The sequence below is a fragment of the Myotis nattereri genome (genome assembly GCF_964212035.1).
Source record: "Myotis nattereri genome assembly, chromosome: 5".
NCBI lineage: Eukaryota > Metazoa > Chordata > Mammalia > Chiroptera > Vespertilionidae > Myotis > Myotis nattereri.
This window is the reverse complement of record NC_138080.1, coordinates 87,058,960-87,076,601: the sequence shown is the minus strand read 5'-3', so window position 1 is coordinate 87,076,601 and position 17,642 is coordinate 87,058,960. Positions and strand designations below refer to the sequence as shown.

Genomic DNA, 17,642 nt, shown 5'->3' with positions numbered 1-17,642 from the left:
TAATTATTAACAGCAATTCCTTTCATCCTCAGGTGTACTCTGTTTCGGACGATGGATGATAAGATTACCCAAGGTGAAAACCAAGGTAGGTCCAAAATTTCTAGTTTTCATGTCCTATATTTTATTTTATTTTTTTAAAATATATTTAAAAATATATATATTTTAATTTTGTCTTTGTTATTTGTAACCTTGTGATTCTAGTCAACTAGCCATTCGTGTGGTTCAGGCAGTGTTCATTCCTTCATATTTTACTGCACACTGATTATACAATGAAAAGCAAAACATACATGGCCCTCCCACCTGGAGTTTACAACCTAGAAGAGCAAATGGACATTAGTTAATTACACATCCTAAATGCCACAACTCCTCGGGAGAGGTGCAAGATGCTCTGACTGTGACATGAGGAGGTGGGCGGGCCTTGTGGACAATAGAAATGCCCCTGCATTGTTTGTTTCACCCAAGGAGCATGTCATCTCATGTTAACACACTGTTCAAAATGTCACTGAGTTTGCCTTCCATTCATTTGCCGTGATGCAGAGACATTTCAATACAAAGAGGCCTTTCTGAAGTCACGCACAGAGTCATAACCATGGGTGTGTAAAGGGCAGCGAACAGAAAGTTAATCTTGGTTTCTTACTAAAGTGGCAAAATGATGATGGGAGCAATAAACAGGGAGAGGACAGAACAATGATATTTGGGATTAGGGTACCAATGGCATCAAGTTTTCTGTTTTGTTTTTGGTTGGGTTTTCCGCTCCGGAATTCCTTTAGGAGCACAGTTCTAAGCATACAGCAAAAGTGCTCAGAGCATCTTGACTCATGATGACAGGGAAAATGAAGCTCAGAGAAAGAAGGTATGGAACCCACGTTCACACAGAGAAAGGAGAAGGCTAAAAGGCTTGGTTTCCCATAGTTACTGTCTCCTTTCTGAGATCTATAATGTCAGCAACCAAAACAAACAGTGGTTGGCCATTGGTGGGGTGGATGAGTGAGCATGGAGGCTCTGGGAGGGACTCCATAGGCTATGAATTAGCAACATTCTCCTGAGAAAGCACTATGGGAGAGCAGAAACCAATGTGGGAGCCGGTGTGAGAGAAAGACCACTGGGGACAGGATTCTAGTTATTGACAAAGCACCAGGTGTGTAAATTTACTTCCCACATCATGATTCACTGGTCTGCTTCCCACATATCTGTTTTTCCGAAGAGCACATTTACAGTATAAATAGGCCCTTCCAAAGACAGGAAATTAAATAATAACTATGTAAGTGTACAGGGCCAAGGCCAAAAGAAAAAAAAATTATTACGCTGCCTCTTCACTAATCCAGATAAGTTCCACATAAATGTTAACTACTGTTGGGCAAATATTTTATCTAGCCAAATGTTTACTAAATGAGACATGATTATACTTAAAAACTCAGCAAAGTCTTCAAGGATTAGAAATGACAGTGGTGGTCACATGTGTTGATTTTTCATTTAATGGTGTGTAATGAATGCAAGTTGAGGTAGCAGACAGAACTCTACCTCTGGGATCAATAAGCCTAAGTTTAAATCCTGGCAATGCCATTTGTCATCTGTTTGTCCTTGGCAAATCTTTGCGCCATGGTTTTCTCATCTGTGTAATGGGGATATTATAATGACACTAGAGGCCCGATGCATGAAGATTCGTGCACGAATGGGTCTTCCTTCCCCTGGCTGCCAGCACTACCTTTGCTCTGACGAGAGCCACCTTTCTGCCTTCACTCTGGCCCGGAGCCACCTTTCCGCCTACCCATGCTGCCCAGAGGCCTGGAGCAGCTGGGGTGGTGCGGAACACCTGTGCCTGCATATGCAGATTAACCCACCATCTTTGTTGGGTTAATTTGCATACTCCTGGTTGGCTGGTGGGCATCACGAAGGTATGGTAAATTTGCATCTTTCTCTTTTATTAGTGTAGATGAGGATTCTGCCTTTAGTTCTGAGAATTTAATAAGATACCACATGAAAGTACTTAGCAATGCCTGTGATGTCATCAGGAAATAGTAGCTGCTTTGATAGTGATTGAGTTCAAAATTCTCACCAGTAACCTAGGTAAAAAGTTAATGTCTTCTAATCATGGTTTTCTCGTATTTAGACTGATCTAACTGTATCTGCTCTGTTCACTTATCACAAATTATTACAGCGATCGGGTGATATGTCACATAGGAAACCATCATTAAAACTACCAATTTCTTTATAAATGTAAAGTATTATCTTTCCCCTCTATTGTCTCCTTGGGTTTATAGCTGCCTTGTTACAGTTCACCCTTAAACAACACAGGTTTGAACTGTATGGGTCCATTTATATGTTGATTCCCCCCATAAATACACAGTCAGCTGCAGGGTCTGGCATCTGCAGGTTTAACCAACCATGGATTGAAAACAGTATTTTCTATGTACAGTTGGGAATTCTCAGATGCAGAGAGCAGGCCATTTTATTTAAGGGACTTGAGCATCTGTGAATTTTGGTATCTGAGGATGGTCCTGGAAACAACCCTCCCCCCACCCCCCAGGATACTGAGGATACTGAAGGACCACTGTTGTTAACTTTTGGGGAGTCAAAAGTGATATGCAGGTTTTTATTGATGGGGGTCAGCATCCCTAAACCCTCCCCCTCTTGTTCAAGGCTCAACTGTATTTGTCTTTATTTAACACAAATGTACCAAGTGAGCGAAACAAGTAGTTTCACTGCTGACAGGTAGTTAGGGCTCAAATGCTCTCCCCAGAGACTTTCCTTCCTATGAACTTCTTTATTACTATTTCAATTAATTCATTTATTATTTAGTAAGTTCCTGTATGTCATCTTTCTCCTCTTCTTCTAAGCTTAGTTAGAAGATAGCACCAATATTCATTGGTTCTGGCCTTGGGCACAATGTGCTTAGTTGTCTTGTTTTTTAATCTTCAAAATAAGGCCAAAAACCTACCTCAAGGAGTGGATGTAAGAATTAGGTGAGGGTTGAATGTCATGTTCAACAAGGACCCATTGAACGCAGCAGGTACTGAATTCTCTCCTGTGCACTCAGTCCAAGGCTGTCCCCTTGGACTTGACTGACCTGTGAATGATGCGCTGGCTCTGCAGGTAGTCCAGGGCCATGGCCAGCTCACAGATGAAGAGCTTCACAGTGTCTTCCTGGAAACGGACGTTCTGCTGTAGGTGATACCGTAGGTCCCCGCCCAGCAGGAGGTCCACCACCATGAACATGTCTTCCTCATCTTGGAAGGAGTACCTGGGATCGAGTCGGAAAAGAAAATGTGTCTGATACAGTTACACACGAAAGAGTCCCAGAGGTGAAGACACCCTACAGATCTGAGCAGAGTGTGGTTGAGCTAAGAGGTCAGGCTTTGGGAGGAGATGATTTATCACTCGCTCTATGGCTCTGGGCCCCCAGTTTCCACTTGTATAAGATGGGAATAATAAGAATATCTACCACATTTGAACATAATAAAAAATAAAGGATAATAGCTGTGTCATGCCTGGAATATAGTAGGCATTCATTAACTGTTAGCTTACAAAGCTATAAAGCCAAGGAAATAACGAAAACCCCATTTATTCGCTTATCATTAACGATCATATCCTCACCACACTTTTTAAGAGGTCCATAAAATGTGGATTAGAAGGCCTCCTTGAAGCATTCTGGTGCCCATTTTCCCACGCCAACAACTTCATTGCCCAGCAACACTATGAAAAAGCATGTACCAACACTAATGACAGGAAAAGAATTTAAAAGGGGCAATAAAGAAGAAAGTGCCCAGTACAAGGAAGTTATTTACCTAGGGTTTGGGAAGAGGAGGTGAGGGAAAGCTTCTGACCAGAGGTAAAACCTGAGCTAAATTCTAAAGGATGGTGACAAGAAAAATAACTAAGGAATAAAGCTAATATCGCTGACATTTCTTCTGAGCAACTTCTCCACTGGGGTAGACTCAGAAACATCCAACAGTATTACACCTATCAGTCCCAGAATGCTGCTTTTATGCTCCCATTTTACGAATGAGGAAATCAAGGCTCACTGAAGTTGAAGTAATGCACAAAAATCAAGCACCCAATAAATGGTTGATCTGAAGACTTCTCCAGGTCCAAAAGTCCTATTCGAAAGAGAAAAGTAGCACATACTAAGCACAGACCTGGGAGAAAACAGAGTGTGTGGGGAAAGAAAACAGTTTGGGTTTTCTGGAATCACAGGGAGGATGGGGAAGCTTGAGCCTGGAGAGGAAGGCAGAGGGTAGATCCCAGGATGGGAGCTCTTTCAGAATCAATAGACGCTGGGGAGACACTGAAGGGTGTTAGGCAGGATGAATGATCAGATGCAGGCTTCACACTTGGTGGAGCAGGACGGGTAGAGGGATGGGAAGAGGAAATGAGCCACAGGAGAGTACATCTGGCTTCTGCTGTTTGCAAAGAACTCCGTTTTTTTTTTTTTAAATGCTTTCCTGCTGCTTTGATTGGTTTTGTTTCCCTCAAAGACTTCGCATCACCACAGAGCTCTTTGTATCAACACTGTTTTGACATGTTTCTTTTGACATGATGTCACTGAAATCACACGTTCAAGTTTTATTTGAATCCAAGAATTAAGTGCCTGCAAGCAGTGTCCGGGGATGCAAACCAATTCCTTGTGACCAATTCTCAGCTTAGGAAGCAAATGTAGAATATCAATGATGGGTGAACTGTACTTAGTACATTTTGTTCTTTATAAGGATCATTGTGCTAAAGGATAAGGAAGGGACTTGAAAACAAAAGAAAAAAAGAGAAATTCCATGAAGCATTAATCTGAGGCATTACGATTCTAATAAGGAGTAACTGCCCTGATGTTTACTTGTTCAATAGATAAAATCGTGTTTACCACGGAAGACTGAGTCACACAGAAGATGCTGGAAATTAAGCTCACGGGGGCAATTCAGACAGAAACACAGGAAGTGCTTTGTGAAAATCTGAGAAACACATCTTTGGTATTGCCTGTTAGGAAATGACACTCTTCACCTCGGTGCAATGACTGGTTGGTCATCCCTGCCATAGGTTTTATGGGCACCAGGAAAGGTGCCTGTACCTGAGCTCTTTGGTTCACAATCTTTCCAACTGCATCACTAAAAATTATGTTTGTTGTGTTTTCCAGTTCTTTCAGGAAGGAACGGTAATTAGTATGCAACCATGCCTGGGACCTGTTGTACCTTAGGCTCCTCTCGGCTAACATAACAGGAACAATGACTGCTCAGCGTGTGAGAAAGCCTTTTGGGATGGCCAATGAATGGGGGAGAGAGGGTGAGGTGGGCGAGAACTGAGTACCGAAAGAAGGGAGAAAGAGTGTCAACTACAAACAGATCTAGATGCCAATGGAAACAACCTACGCAAACAGGGGTGGGATTCAGAGCAGCTGTGACTGCCTTCAGCTCGCCACTGGAGGCAGGCAGGTGGAGAAATTAGTGACAGACAGAGGACTCTCTCCCATGATCCCACTCAACTCAAATGGGGACAGTGGTTTTATTAAACTCACCCTGAAGGAGCAAACTATTTTTATAGGGACTTGGGTTAAGCTATTTTTATTCTAAGAACACACTGAAAAAGGTGCCCATCATGGCAAGATAACAACAATGTTCAGCCATGCAGGGAATTATTAATCAAAGAAAAAAGAAGTCAAGGCAAGAGGCAACATGCTTCCTTTGCCCAGTCTGAATATAAATTTATTTAATCATGGGGCCAGGTTTGGCTGTTAAAAATCATCTTTCTCCTCCAGCACATCAGATCTGAAGCTCTCTATCTCAGATCTTAAACTCTCAGAGGGAGTTTAAGTATTTCATTTTCTGGAACTGTACCTAGTAAAATAGTACATTTCGGTGATAACTGGAATATGCAAGTTCAGATCATTATCTTTTTTTAAGAAAAGAGTAAGAGGGTTTTTTTTTGTATTTTGGCCACTTAGCACCTGGACTCACTGTTGCATTTCCACAACTTTTTTTTTTTGTATGCTACATCGCGGCTTATTTATTTCTTAGTTGACAGCTCCAAAATTAACAAGTCTGGCCCCAGTGCACCTGAAAGGCATTGCAAAACATGCTCAGTAAGAGGAAATAAGTAATAAAAGACCACCACCCTAACGTACCCTAGTCTACTATGTTTGACTCAGACCATTGTGCTAGTCTATTTGGAGCTGTCTCTGCATAACCTCAAACATCTCCAATCCATTCTACACAGCACAGTTACATGTTAAAAATGTGAGTCTTATGTTATCCAGGCTTGTAAAAGCCGTTCATCTCTTTCCATGGTCTACAGGACCCTGTACGACAAAGCATGTCAAACTCGTGGCCCACGGGCCGCATGCCTCGTTTATTTGGCCCGTGTTAGCCTTTGAGTTTGACATGCTTGCTGTACAGTCTGGCCCTGCTTACTTTTTTAGACTTATTTTTAAGAGCTTTTCCTGTCATTCCTCCACTAGGAGTCCATGCCTTCCTCTAGTCCTAGAAGCTTGTGACACGGTGTGATCCATGCTTTCCACTGCCCGCTTGTTTTCTATTTGCTCTCCAGTCTCAGCCCCAGTGCCACTTCCCACAGAGACTTTTCCCATGGTCCATGTTATATCCTGGCTTCCTGTTTTATGTGATGCTGGATTCTTGTTCACAGGACTTACGGTGATTTGAAAATATTTTTCTGTGTGCGATTAGGCGAACTGTTTTCATTCTCACTGTGCTATCAGAATGCATGCCTGCTTTCACTCATCCTCAACTTCTCAGTGCTTGTACACTGTCTGAAGTGTATCTTTACAAATAGCTGTAGAAAAGTAATAAATGAATAAATAAAGAAGGGAAAGAGAAAAGTAAGGTTAACACAAAAGTGTCAGGTGAGTCTGTCATACATTCCCTTGGCTCTATTTTTAGAAATTAGCATGGTTACCAAATAAGTTCAGATAAATCACATCTTGAGGTTAACCTAAGTCTAAGCACTGAAAGAGACCTAGAATATTTTCCAATGCAATGATTTTCAAATTGATGCTCACCACCCAATAATGGGTTGTGAAATCAGTTTGGCTGGGTTTTTTTTTTTTTTTTGAAGAAATAAAATAGGTTGAATAACATAGAATAAATGCTATTAACATGCAAGGCTACACATTATTTATGAAATTTTGGTTCTTGTGAATACAATATGTGTCACTGTGTGTGTAGCTACCAGCTTGTGATGAAAAATATCTTTCTTTCTATGAGTGGCAGTCAAGAAAATTGATGAGCCCTGGCTGGTTTGGCTCAGTGGATAGAGGGTAAGCCTGCAGACTGAAGGGTCCCGGGTTCGATTCTGGTCAAGGGCACATGCCCGGGTTGCAGGCTCGATCCCCAGTAGGGGGCATGCAGTAGGAAGTCGATCAATGATTCTCTCTCATCATTGATGTTTCCCTCTTTCTCTCTCTCTCTCCCTCCCTCCCTCCCTTTCTCTCTCTCTCTCTCCCTTCCTCCCTGAAATCAATAAAAATATATTTTAAAAAATAAAAGAAAAACGATGACACAGGGGGAAGCTACTGCCTACTGCAGAACTATTGTGACCAATCCTCATTTAGACTCTCTGTAGGCAAGGGTCAGTTCTTATATATCCTAGCAAAGCAAGGGAGACACATGACTGGTATTAGTTATTGCTTCTAAAAGCTATTCGATTTTGGAGGAAAGACATTGATTGATTTCAAAGATATCACACTGAAGGAAAATAAAAGCGAGAAATGCACAGGCTTCAGGCAGGCCTGGGGTAAATATCACGTGAATTTAGAGAAAGTCTCTTAAAGGAAACTCAGAAAGGATATCTTTACATTAGGAATGATTTTATGTATCACAGGCAAAGAGTAAATTAGATAGAATGTTTGTAAAGTTATTAGCACAAAGCATGGCACACAGCATAACTGTGAAAACTTGGCCCTGAAGCCAGACTGTTTTCATTCAAATCTCAGGTCTGCCCTTTAACATCTTTGTAATAATTGGAATAAGCCCTAAACCTCCCCATTTATAATAGTACATACGTCATAGGGCTGTTGGGAAGATTGAGTTCAAACATATAAATGGCTTACAACAGTGTCTGGAAGATAGCAAGTAACAGATGTTAGCTATTATTATAATTGCCTTCCTTTTTCCACCCATAAATGTAATATAGTTCTGGTAGTAAGCAGATAAATTTGTTTTATGTCAGTGTATCTTATTCTTGTATGTGAGGTAATTATATGTAGACTAGAGGCCCGGTGCACAAATTCATGCACCAGTGGGGTCCCTCTGCCTGGCCTGCGGGATCAGGCTGAAACCAGCTCTCCAACATCCCCCAAGGGGTCCCAGATTGTGAGAAGGTGCAGGCCAGGCCAAGGGACCTGCCGGTGCACGATTGGGCTGGAGAGGGATGCGGGAGTTTGGCCAGCAGGGAAGGGATCGTGGGAGGGTTCCAGGGCATGTCTGGCCCGTCTCACTCAGTCCCAATTGACCGGACCCCAGCAGCAAGCTAACTTACTGATTGGAGCGTCTGCCCCCTGGTGGTCAGTGCACGTCATAGAGAGCTGTTGAGCGGCCTTAGCATATCATTAGCATATTACGCTTTGATTGAACAGCCGACCAGACAACCGGACACTTAGTACATTAGGCTTTTATTATATAGGATAGTTATGGTCAGTGGTATAATCAGCATGGTTGCCATTAATTGAGCTTACTAGCATCAGACACGATATTAGGTACTTTATGTGTATTTATTGCATTTGATTGTTACTACAAACCTGTGAGGTAAGTAATATCATTATCCCCACTTTTTCCTGATTCAGAATAAGAATTCAGGTTTGATCCTCAAGAAATTAGCAAATCAAATCCATCAACATATTAAAAAATTATATACCATGACCAAAAGGGATCTGAAATCAATCTATATAATACATCGTGTATTAATAAAGTGAAGGGCAAAACATATGATCATCTCAGTAGGACAGGAAAAGCACTCATTCGTGATTGGAAAAAAAAAAAAAACTCTTAACAAATATGGAATAAAATGAAGCTTTCTGAATCTGATAAAAGGCATCCACAATAACACCTATAGTGAACATCACACTTAATGGGGAAAGGTTGAATGCTTTACCCCTAAAATCTGAAACAAGGCAAAAATATCTGTTCTCACCTCTATTCAATATAGTACTGGAGGTTCTAGCCAGTATAATTAGTGGGGAGGGAAGGAAGGAAGGAAGGAAGGAAGGAAGGAAGGAAGGAAGGAAGGAAGGAAGGAGAGAGAGAGAGAGAGAGAGAGAGAGAGAGAGAGAGAGAAGAAAGAAGTAAAAATGCCTTTAATCACAGAAAACATAATTCTGTATACAAAAAAAATCATAAGGAAACCACACACACACACACACACACACCACAAAAACAACCCTATTAGAACTAACAAAAAGAATAGCAAGTTTGCAGCATATTAGGTCAATATGCAAAAATCAATTGTCTTTATCTATATAAACAGTGAGCAATACAACAATGAAATTAAGAATGCAATTACATTCACAAAAGTATCAAAAAGAATAAAATACTTGGGATTAAATTTAACAAAGAATTGCAAAGACTTGTACACAGAAAATTACAAATCTTTGCTTAGGTAAGATTGAAATAATGGGAGAAACATTCCATGGTCATGGATTGGAAGACTCAAATATTGTTAAGATGTCATTTCTGTCCAAATTGATCTATGGAGTCAGTGCAATCCCTATCAAATCCCAGCAGGCTTTTTTTTTTTTGTATAAATTGACAAGAAGTTCTTAAAATTTATAAGAAAATTACAAATACCTAGAATAGCCAAAATAATTTTGAAGAAGAAAAAATTTGAGAGACCAAGAAATGTGGCATTGACATAAGAATAGACATATATGTCAATGGAACAGAATTTAGACTTTAGAAACAAATCTTTGCATTTATAGTCAATTGACTTTTGACAAATATGCAGGAAAGGACAATCAGTTTAACAAATGGCGCTGGAACAATTAGATACCCACATTCAAAAAGAATGAACTTAGTTTTCCACACCATGCACAACAATTAACTCAAGTAGATTACAGATGTAAATGTAAGTACAAAAATAATAAAACGTTCAGAATAAAATGTAAGATAAAAATCTTTGAGACCTCAGAATAGGCAAAAGCTTCTAGATATAATACCAAAATCAAAGTCCATTAACAATGTTATAAATTAGACTTTATCAAAATTCAAAACTTTTGCACTTCAAAAGATACCATTAAAGGAAATGAAAAAGCAAGAAACAGACAAAGAGAAAATGTTTATAAAATGTATAACCTATAAAGGATTATGTCCAGAACATACATAGGACTATTACACTCCAAAAGTCAAACAACTCAATAAAAGATGAGTAAAGATACAAACATAGATTTCACTAAAGAAGATATACATGAAAAGATGCTCAATATCATTAGTCAGTAGAGAAATAAAAGTTAAAACCATAAATTTCACACCCATCAGAATGACTATAAGAAATAAGATAATAACAAATATTGCCCCCAGGATGTAGGGAAAGGGGAACACTCATGTATTATTGGTGGGAATGTAAATGGTACAGTCACTTTGGAAAATAGTTTGTCAGACTTTCAAAAAGTTAAACATAAACCTATTACATCACCCTTCAATTCCACTCCTAAATATCTACTCAAAAGAAATACAAGTATAGCCCTGGCCAGTGTGGCTCAGTTGGTTGGAACATCGTCCTATACACCAAAAGGTAGAGGATTCAATTCCCAGTCAGAGCACATAGCTAGGTTGCAACATTGAGAGGAAACCACTTGATGTTTCTCCCTCATGTCAACGTTTCTTTTCCTCTCTCTAAAATCAATAAACATATCCTCAGGTGAGGATTAAAAAAAAAAGTAATACAAATATATCTTCATGCAAAGATTTGTGCATGTATGCCTAATGGCAAAAGAATTGGAGATAAGCTAAATGTCAAATGGTGAATTGACAGACAAGATGTGGTATCTACACAGTATTGCCTATCCCTGGAATACCATGCAGCACTACAAGGGAACAAGCTAGCAATGCATACTACAACATTGATGAATCCCATAAACATGTTAAAAGTAAAAGAAGGCAGCACAAAAGAGTACATGTTGATAAGTCCATTGAGATGAAATTGCCAGAAAAGGCGCATTTACAGATACAGAAAATAGATTAGCAGTTGCCTGGGGCTCAGGTTGGGAATGGGGAGTAAGTCTAAATGGGCACAGGGGATCTTAGAGGAAGGAAGAAAAGGTTCTAAGATTGATTTATGGTGATGGTTGCACCACTCAGAAAATTACTCAAGATCATTGGGATTGGGTAAATTTCATGATATGTAAATATACCTCAATAAAGTTGTTATAAAAAGAGGATGTTGAGTAGGAAAAAAAGATTAGTGTGTAGAGAGAGGTTAAATAGTATTTGCTCTAGAATCACGTGGTAGGAAATTGTGGAGGCAGGACTGCATCTAACCCTAAGCAGTTAACACACATGCTCTGCACACAATGCCCGATAAAGTTCATGGGAGAAAAAAACATCTGAAACTTATAATAAAATCCTGCCAGGATAATTATTAAAATGCCCTTTCAAGTCAACTCCCAAAATTCAATTTGGGTGCTTCCTGGAACGTCATATTCCAATGCTGGGACACATGTATCTTCAGCCAGGGACCCTCATAGAAGTTTTTAAGAACCAATAATGTCCTGTGCACTAAAGCAATAGAACAAGTATCTGTGTTTTTCAGACTCTGAACAGGGGTGCTCACAGCAGGCTTTTCAGTTTAGGAAAAGCACTAGCCTTGTGAGAAGAGATCCCTGAGGAATGGGCAAAGACGAGGTTAGGGTACAATGTTCCATTCTTTAATTAGAAATTTGAATTTTAAAACCTGTCTTTGGCGCAATGGCCCATCGTATTTCTCCTGTGGCTCTGGAATAATTTTCCAAAGCGTATCTAGTATGAAATTAATAAAAAAGTAAAACCAAACTAGTATTATTTCAACCAGTTAATTTACCATGACAACATTTAAAAACCAAGGTTTGTAAAAGTCAGATTTCAACAGTTTATCAAAACTACATCCAATTGTTGTGTGTGTGTGTGTGTGTGTGTGTGTGTGTAACTGATATGCCACAGCATCCATTACAAACTGAAGTAAAAGAAGAGTTAATGACTTGGATAACATTGGAACCAAGTTGAGACAACAACTCTTTCTGCTGTAAATTTAGAGGGAATTTACAATCTAAACAAGCATGTCATGACTTCTCATTAAAGTTGCACATTTCCAGTGAGGCTGGTAAGAGCCACTGTCGGTGAGGATGTGGAGCTGTGGGCCTCTCCTATGCTTTGGATGGAGGCTAATCTGGAGAAACGTTTGAAGACAAGTTGGAAATATCTCTTTAAAATGCAGGATTTTGAGCCTGTAATTTCACTGCTAGGAGCTTTCACTATTGATACACTTGAAAAATTATACCAAGATGTACTTATAAGGAAATTCATTACATCATATAAAATAAAAAACAATTTGCATGTCCATCAATAGAACTTGCAAATAAATTATGGTAAATTCATGTTATAGATTGTGCCACATTTAAAAAATGAGGCAGATCTATATTCTGATGTGAAAAGATTTTATGATATTATATTATAATGACAAAGTGAGGGAAAGAACAATGTTCATACTATAATATGCATTAGAGTATGTAATTTACATTATAATATATAGATGCAATGTTTATACCATAACTAGCATAATAGTATATTGATACTTAGGATATATTTTAAAAAGGATATACACACAAGCATGAAAGAAAAATAAATATATTACATATAGATGTCCCCAAAATGTATACACATACTTTAAATAATTATAAAGGCAGTGCTTATAAAAATACATTTCATTTTCAAAATTGAGCTACTAGCTATTAAAGTGTGTGTGTGTGTGTGTCACTATATATATGTCACTATAGGCATAAAATTTTTCTTGGAAATAAGATAACCAGTTATCTAAATGGTAAGATTATAAATATTTGTATTCATATTTTTATATTTTAAAAGCCTAAAAAATATAACAAAAATATTTTTTCTACTCTGATATAATTATGTCATTTCCTTGCCATGAAACATACACAGTAGGGTGAATGTAGACCACAGTATTTTGTTATAATCATCAAACTTGCTAAGAGACTAGAGTTTAATGATTCTAAGCACTAAAAAGAAAGGATTATTATGTAACATGATAGAGGTGCTCATTATCACTACAATGTCAATCATATTACAATATATAAATATATCAAATTAACATGTTGTACACCTTATCTTTGCCCAATGTTATGTGTCAAATGTATTTATTAAAAAAGGAATAATAGTAATATATGTTGTCTCATCAGGAAAGGAACTAACACAAATATGTCAGCTTCTAATCTACATAAATTATTTAGTACTTTTCATCAAATACTGAATGTTCACATTTCCATGATTGTTCTTTAAATGTTCCTTTAAAAAAAATTATAGACTATTTGGGTCTTCTAAATGAAGTCAAATAAGATTCACATATTACCTTTGGTATATGTGCCTTTAAAATCTTTTTTTTTTTTAAATTCTATAGCTTACCTGACAACTCTTCTTTTAATCCTAGTAATTTTTTGTTGAAGAAACCAAATCACTTTTTCTGTAGCATTTCCGCAATCTGAATTTTGCTGATTGCATTCACATCACATCTTTCTAAGTGTCCCACAGCTCTGTATTTTGTGAAAATTGGTTAGATCTGGAGGCTTGCTTGGATTCAGATTTGATTTTTTGATGGAAAGACTATTTCACAGATGGTGTGTAATCTTTGATCAGGAGGCATATAATTAATAAGAGTATCTTTTCATGGTGTTATCAGCCATTAATCATCTGAATGTCTAGATCCAAAAATTCCTTAGGGGATGTGATATTTCAATTCTCTCATTTCTCCTTTATATTTTAGCTAGAGGACTTTTATAAAGAAAAATTTTGGCTTTCATCAATTGAAAACTAATAGGTCATTAGTTTCCTATTAGGAAAAGTAAAGTAGGTAAAACAAGTGCTTACATTTTTAAATTGAATTTATTGGGGTGACATTGGTTTGAAAAATCATACAGATTTTAAGTGTGCAACTCAATAAAACATCATCTGCTCCCTGCATCATGCACCCATCACCCCAAGCAAAGTCTCTTTCCATCCCCATTTTTCTCCCTTTGCCCACCTCCACCTACTTCCCACCACCCTTTCTGTGTGGCTATCACTGCACGGTTGTCTGTGTCTATGTATATCGACATAAACTAGCTTTTGCACAGTAACCATCAACAAAATGAAAAGGGATCCCACTGAATGGGAGAACATATTTGCTAATGATACATCTGATAAGGAGCTAATCTCAAAAATACATAAAGAACTTATACAACTCAGCACCAGGAAGACAAACAATCCAATGAAAAAATGGGTAAAGGGCCTGAATAGATACTTCTCCAAAGAGGATATACAGATGGCCAATAAACATATGAAAAAAATGCTCAAAGTCACTAATCATCAGAGAGATGCAAATTAAAACCACAATGAGCACTTGGGCTGTTTCCAGATCTTAGCTATTATAAATACAGCCCAAGTGCCTATCAGTAGATGAGTGGATAAAAAAAGATGTGTGATACATTTACATAATGGAATGCTATGCAGCTATAAAAAGAAGGGTCTCTTACTCTTTGAGACAGCATTGGGGGGACCTGGAGAGTATTATGCTAAGTGAAATAAGCCAGTCAGAGAAAACAAGTGTCACATCATCTCACTCATATGTGGAATCTAATGAACAAAATAAACTAATGAACAAAATAGATCCAAAAACATAGAAGCATGAAACAGGCTAAAGAATCTCAGAGGGAAGGCAGGAGGTTGGGGTTGGGGAGAGATTAACCAAAGAACTTATATGCACTTATGCATAACTCATGGACACAGATAACAGTGTGGTGAAGACTTGGAAGGGGGGTGGGAGCAGGGTGGAGGGGGCCAATGGGGGACAAAAGGGGACATCTGTAATACTTTCAACAATATATATTTTTAAAAAAACACACAATGAGAAATCACTTCACACCTGCCAAAATGGCTATCATCAATAATCTAACAAACAAGTGCTGGCCAGGATGTGGAGAAAAGGGAACCCTAGTGCACTGTTGGTAGGAATGCAGACTAGTACAGCCACTGTGGAAAACAATATGGAGTGTCCTCAGAAAATTAAAAGTGGAACCACCTTGTGACCCAGTGATCCTACTTCTGGGAATATATCCTAAGGATCCCAAAACACTAATTTGAAAGATTATATGCACCCCTATGTTCATAGCAGCATTGTTTACAATAGCCAAGATCTGGAAACAGCCCAAATGTCCATCAATAGATGAGTGGATAAAAGAGCCGTGGTACATTTACACAATGGAATACTGTGCAACTATAAAAAAGAGGGGGCTCTTACCTTTTGTGGCATCATGGGGATAGACCTGGAGATTATTATGCTAAGTGATGTAAACCAGACAGGGAAAGACAAATACAATATGACCTTACTAACATGTGGAATCTAATGAACAAAATGAACTGGCAAACAAAATAGAAACAGAAGCATGGAAGCATGGAGCAGACTGACAGTTTAAGTCTTTATCTGTCACTTTCAAAATGATGTGTTGGTTTCCTAGAACCCTCCCCGCAAAAATCAGTAAGTTTATTTAAACTAAGGAATTCCCGGGTTTGATGCTATCATCCTTATTGATGCTCAGTTCATGACTGTTCTTTGACCAGCAGAAAAATAGTTAAGTTGAATCGTGTTATTTTGAAATGACCCTAGGAGGTTTTGATAACTTTATGACTTTCTGATGTGAAAAGATATTCCTGGCTACCTTGCACATGCCCTCTTCCAGACTATCTGGGAGGTAGATGGGTTTGCTGTAATCTGGTTGTTACTGTTACTAGGATTTCTCACTGGACAGAGATAGAAATAAATAAAGATATTTGATCCAGGTCAAGGTCTAGTGTACATATGCATACACAAATGTAAGCTAAGATAAATACATCCTAAGTTCATAACGACACTCTGCCTGTTCCCTATGAAGGGCGTTCAGGTTGTTCCTAGTCTTCTGCTGTTACTGACAGTGTAACAGTGAAAGCCTTTATGCCGATGTCTTTTTGTATTCTGGCCAGTCTGACTTTGGTGTAGATTTCTAGAAGTCGGTTCCCTAAGATAAAGACTTGTTAAAACAAAAGGTAAAGGCATATGCAATTCTTGCTCAATAGTGTCTAATTAATCTCCATAGAGGGTGTATGATTTTGGATTCCCAACAGCAATATATGGGAGTTCCCATTTCCCCATATCCTCTCTCTAGAGTATGTTGCCAAATTTCCAGAAGTTTTTAACTTCAGAAAAACCCACCAGTGGAGCGAGAACATTTGAAATGTATATAGTACTTTTTCTCTGTCTCATAAGTAGCCTTATAAAGTTCTCTGAGGAAAAAGCACACCTTAAATGCCCCCATGAGAACACACTAATGACCTCACTCACTCTTGTGTATCATGCGTATGTATAGGTGAAACATCCATATAGTTAAAATTCATAAACATAGATCATTTAGGGTTTACATAGATCCTTTGGACAGTGAGTAGAATGGATTTGAGGGCACTACCATGTAAGAGTTATAAGAAATGTCAAGTAAAATAGAGACCAACTCATAGATAGAAAGCAGGCAGACAGCTCTGGTGGGGAGGGTGTTGAGGGGTGGGAGGATTGAGCAAAAAAGAGAGAACTCATGGACATGAACAATAGTGTGGTGATTGCAGGGGGAAGGGAGTGGGAAGGTGGAAGAGGGCATAGAGGGGATAAATGGTGATGGGAAAAATAAAATACATTTAAAAATGTATTTAAAAATCCCTTTTTTGGCAGAATAAACTTTTGGGTACATTTCAAGCAAAAGAAACTTTTTGGGCATTAACACCCTTGATCAAAGTTCATCTTTCTTCTACTTTAGTCTTTCCTAACCTATTCTTGCCAAACACAAATTACATGTTACCTCTCTCTGTTTCTCTCTGTGCACTTCCCCAGCACCCAGCCATTTCTCTGGTATAGAACACTCCAGAAACCTATCTATATAGATGGTTATATTATATTATAATAGAGGCCCGGTGCATGAAATTCGTGCACAGGGCTGGGGGTGTCCCTCAGCCCAGCCTGCACCCTCTCCAATCTGGGACCCCTGAAGGGATGTCTGGCTGCCTGTTTAGGCCCGATCCCAGTGGAATTGGGCCTAAATGGGCAGTCAGACATCCCTCTCACAATCCAGGACTGCTGGCTCCCAACTGCTTGCCTGCCTGCCTGCCTGATCAGCCCCTAACCACTCCCCTGCCAGCCTGATCGGCGCCTAACTGCTTCCCTGCTGGCCCGATTGCCCCTAACTGCCCTCCCCTTCCAGCCTGGTCACCCCTAACTGCCCTCCCCTGCTGGCCCAGTCACCCCTAACTGTCCTCCCCTGTTGGCTTGGTCGCCCCCAACTACCCTCCCCTGCCAGCCTGGTCACCCCTAACTGCCCTCCCCTTCCAGCCCGGTTGCCCCTAACTGCCCTCCCCTGCTGGCCCAGTCACCCCTAACTGTCCTCCCCTGCA

General features: G+C 39.2%; 1 protein-coding gene across 1 annotated transcript in view; it reads right to left on the bottom strand.

The window, feature by feature from the left end:
- The window catches only part of STK32A (serine/threonine kinase 32A), an 87,734-nt gene that overhangs the window by 38,883 nt on the left and 31,209 nt on the right, over nucleotides 1-17,642 (bottom strand). The window contains exon 5 of the mRNA XM_081091216.1: nucleotides 3,068-3,241. Within this exon, the coding sequence (XP_080947342.1) occupies nucleotides 3,068-3,241 (174 nt within the window). The remainder of the gene's footprint in view (nucleotides 1-3,067; nucleotides 3,242-17,642) is intronic.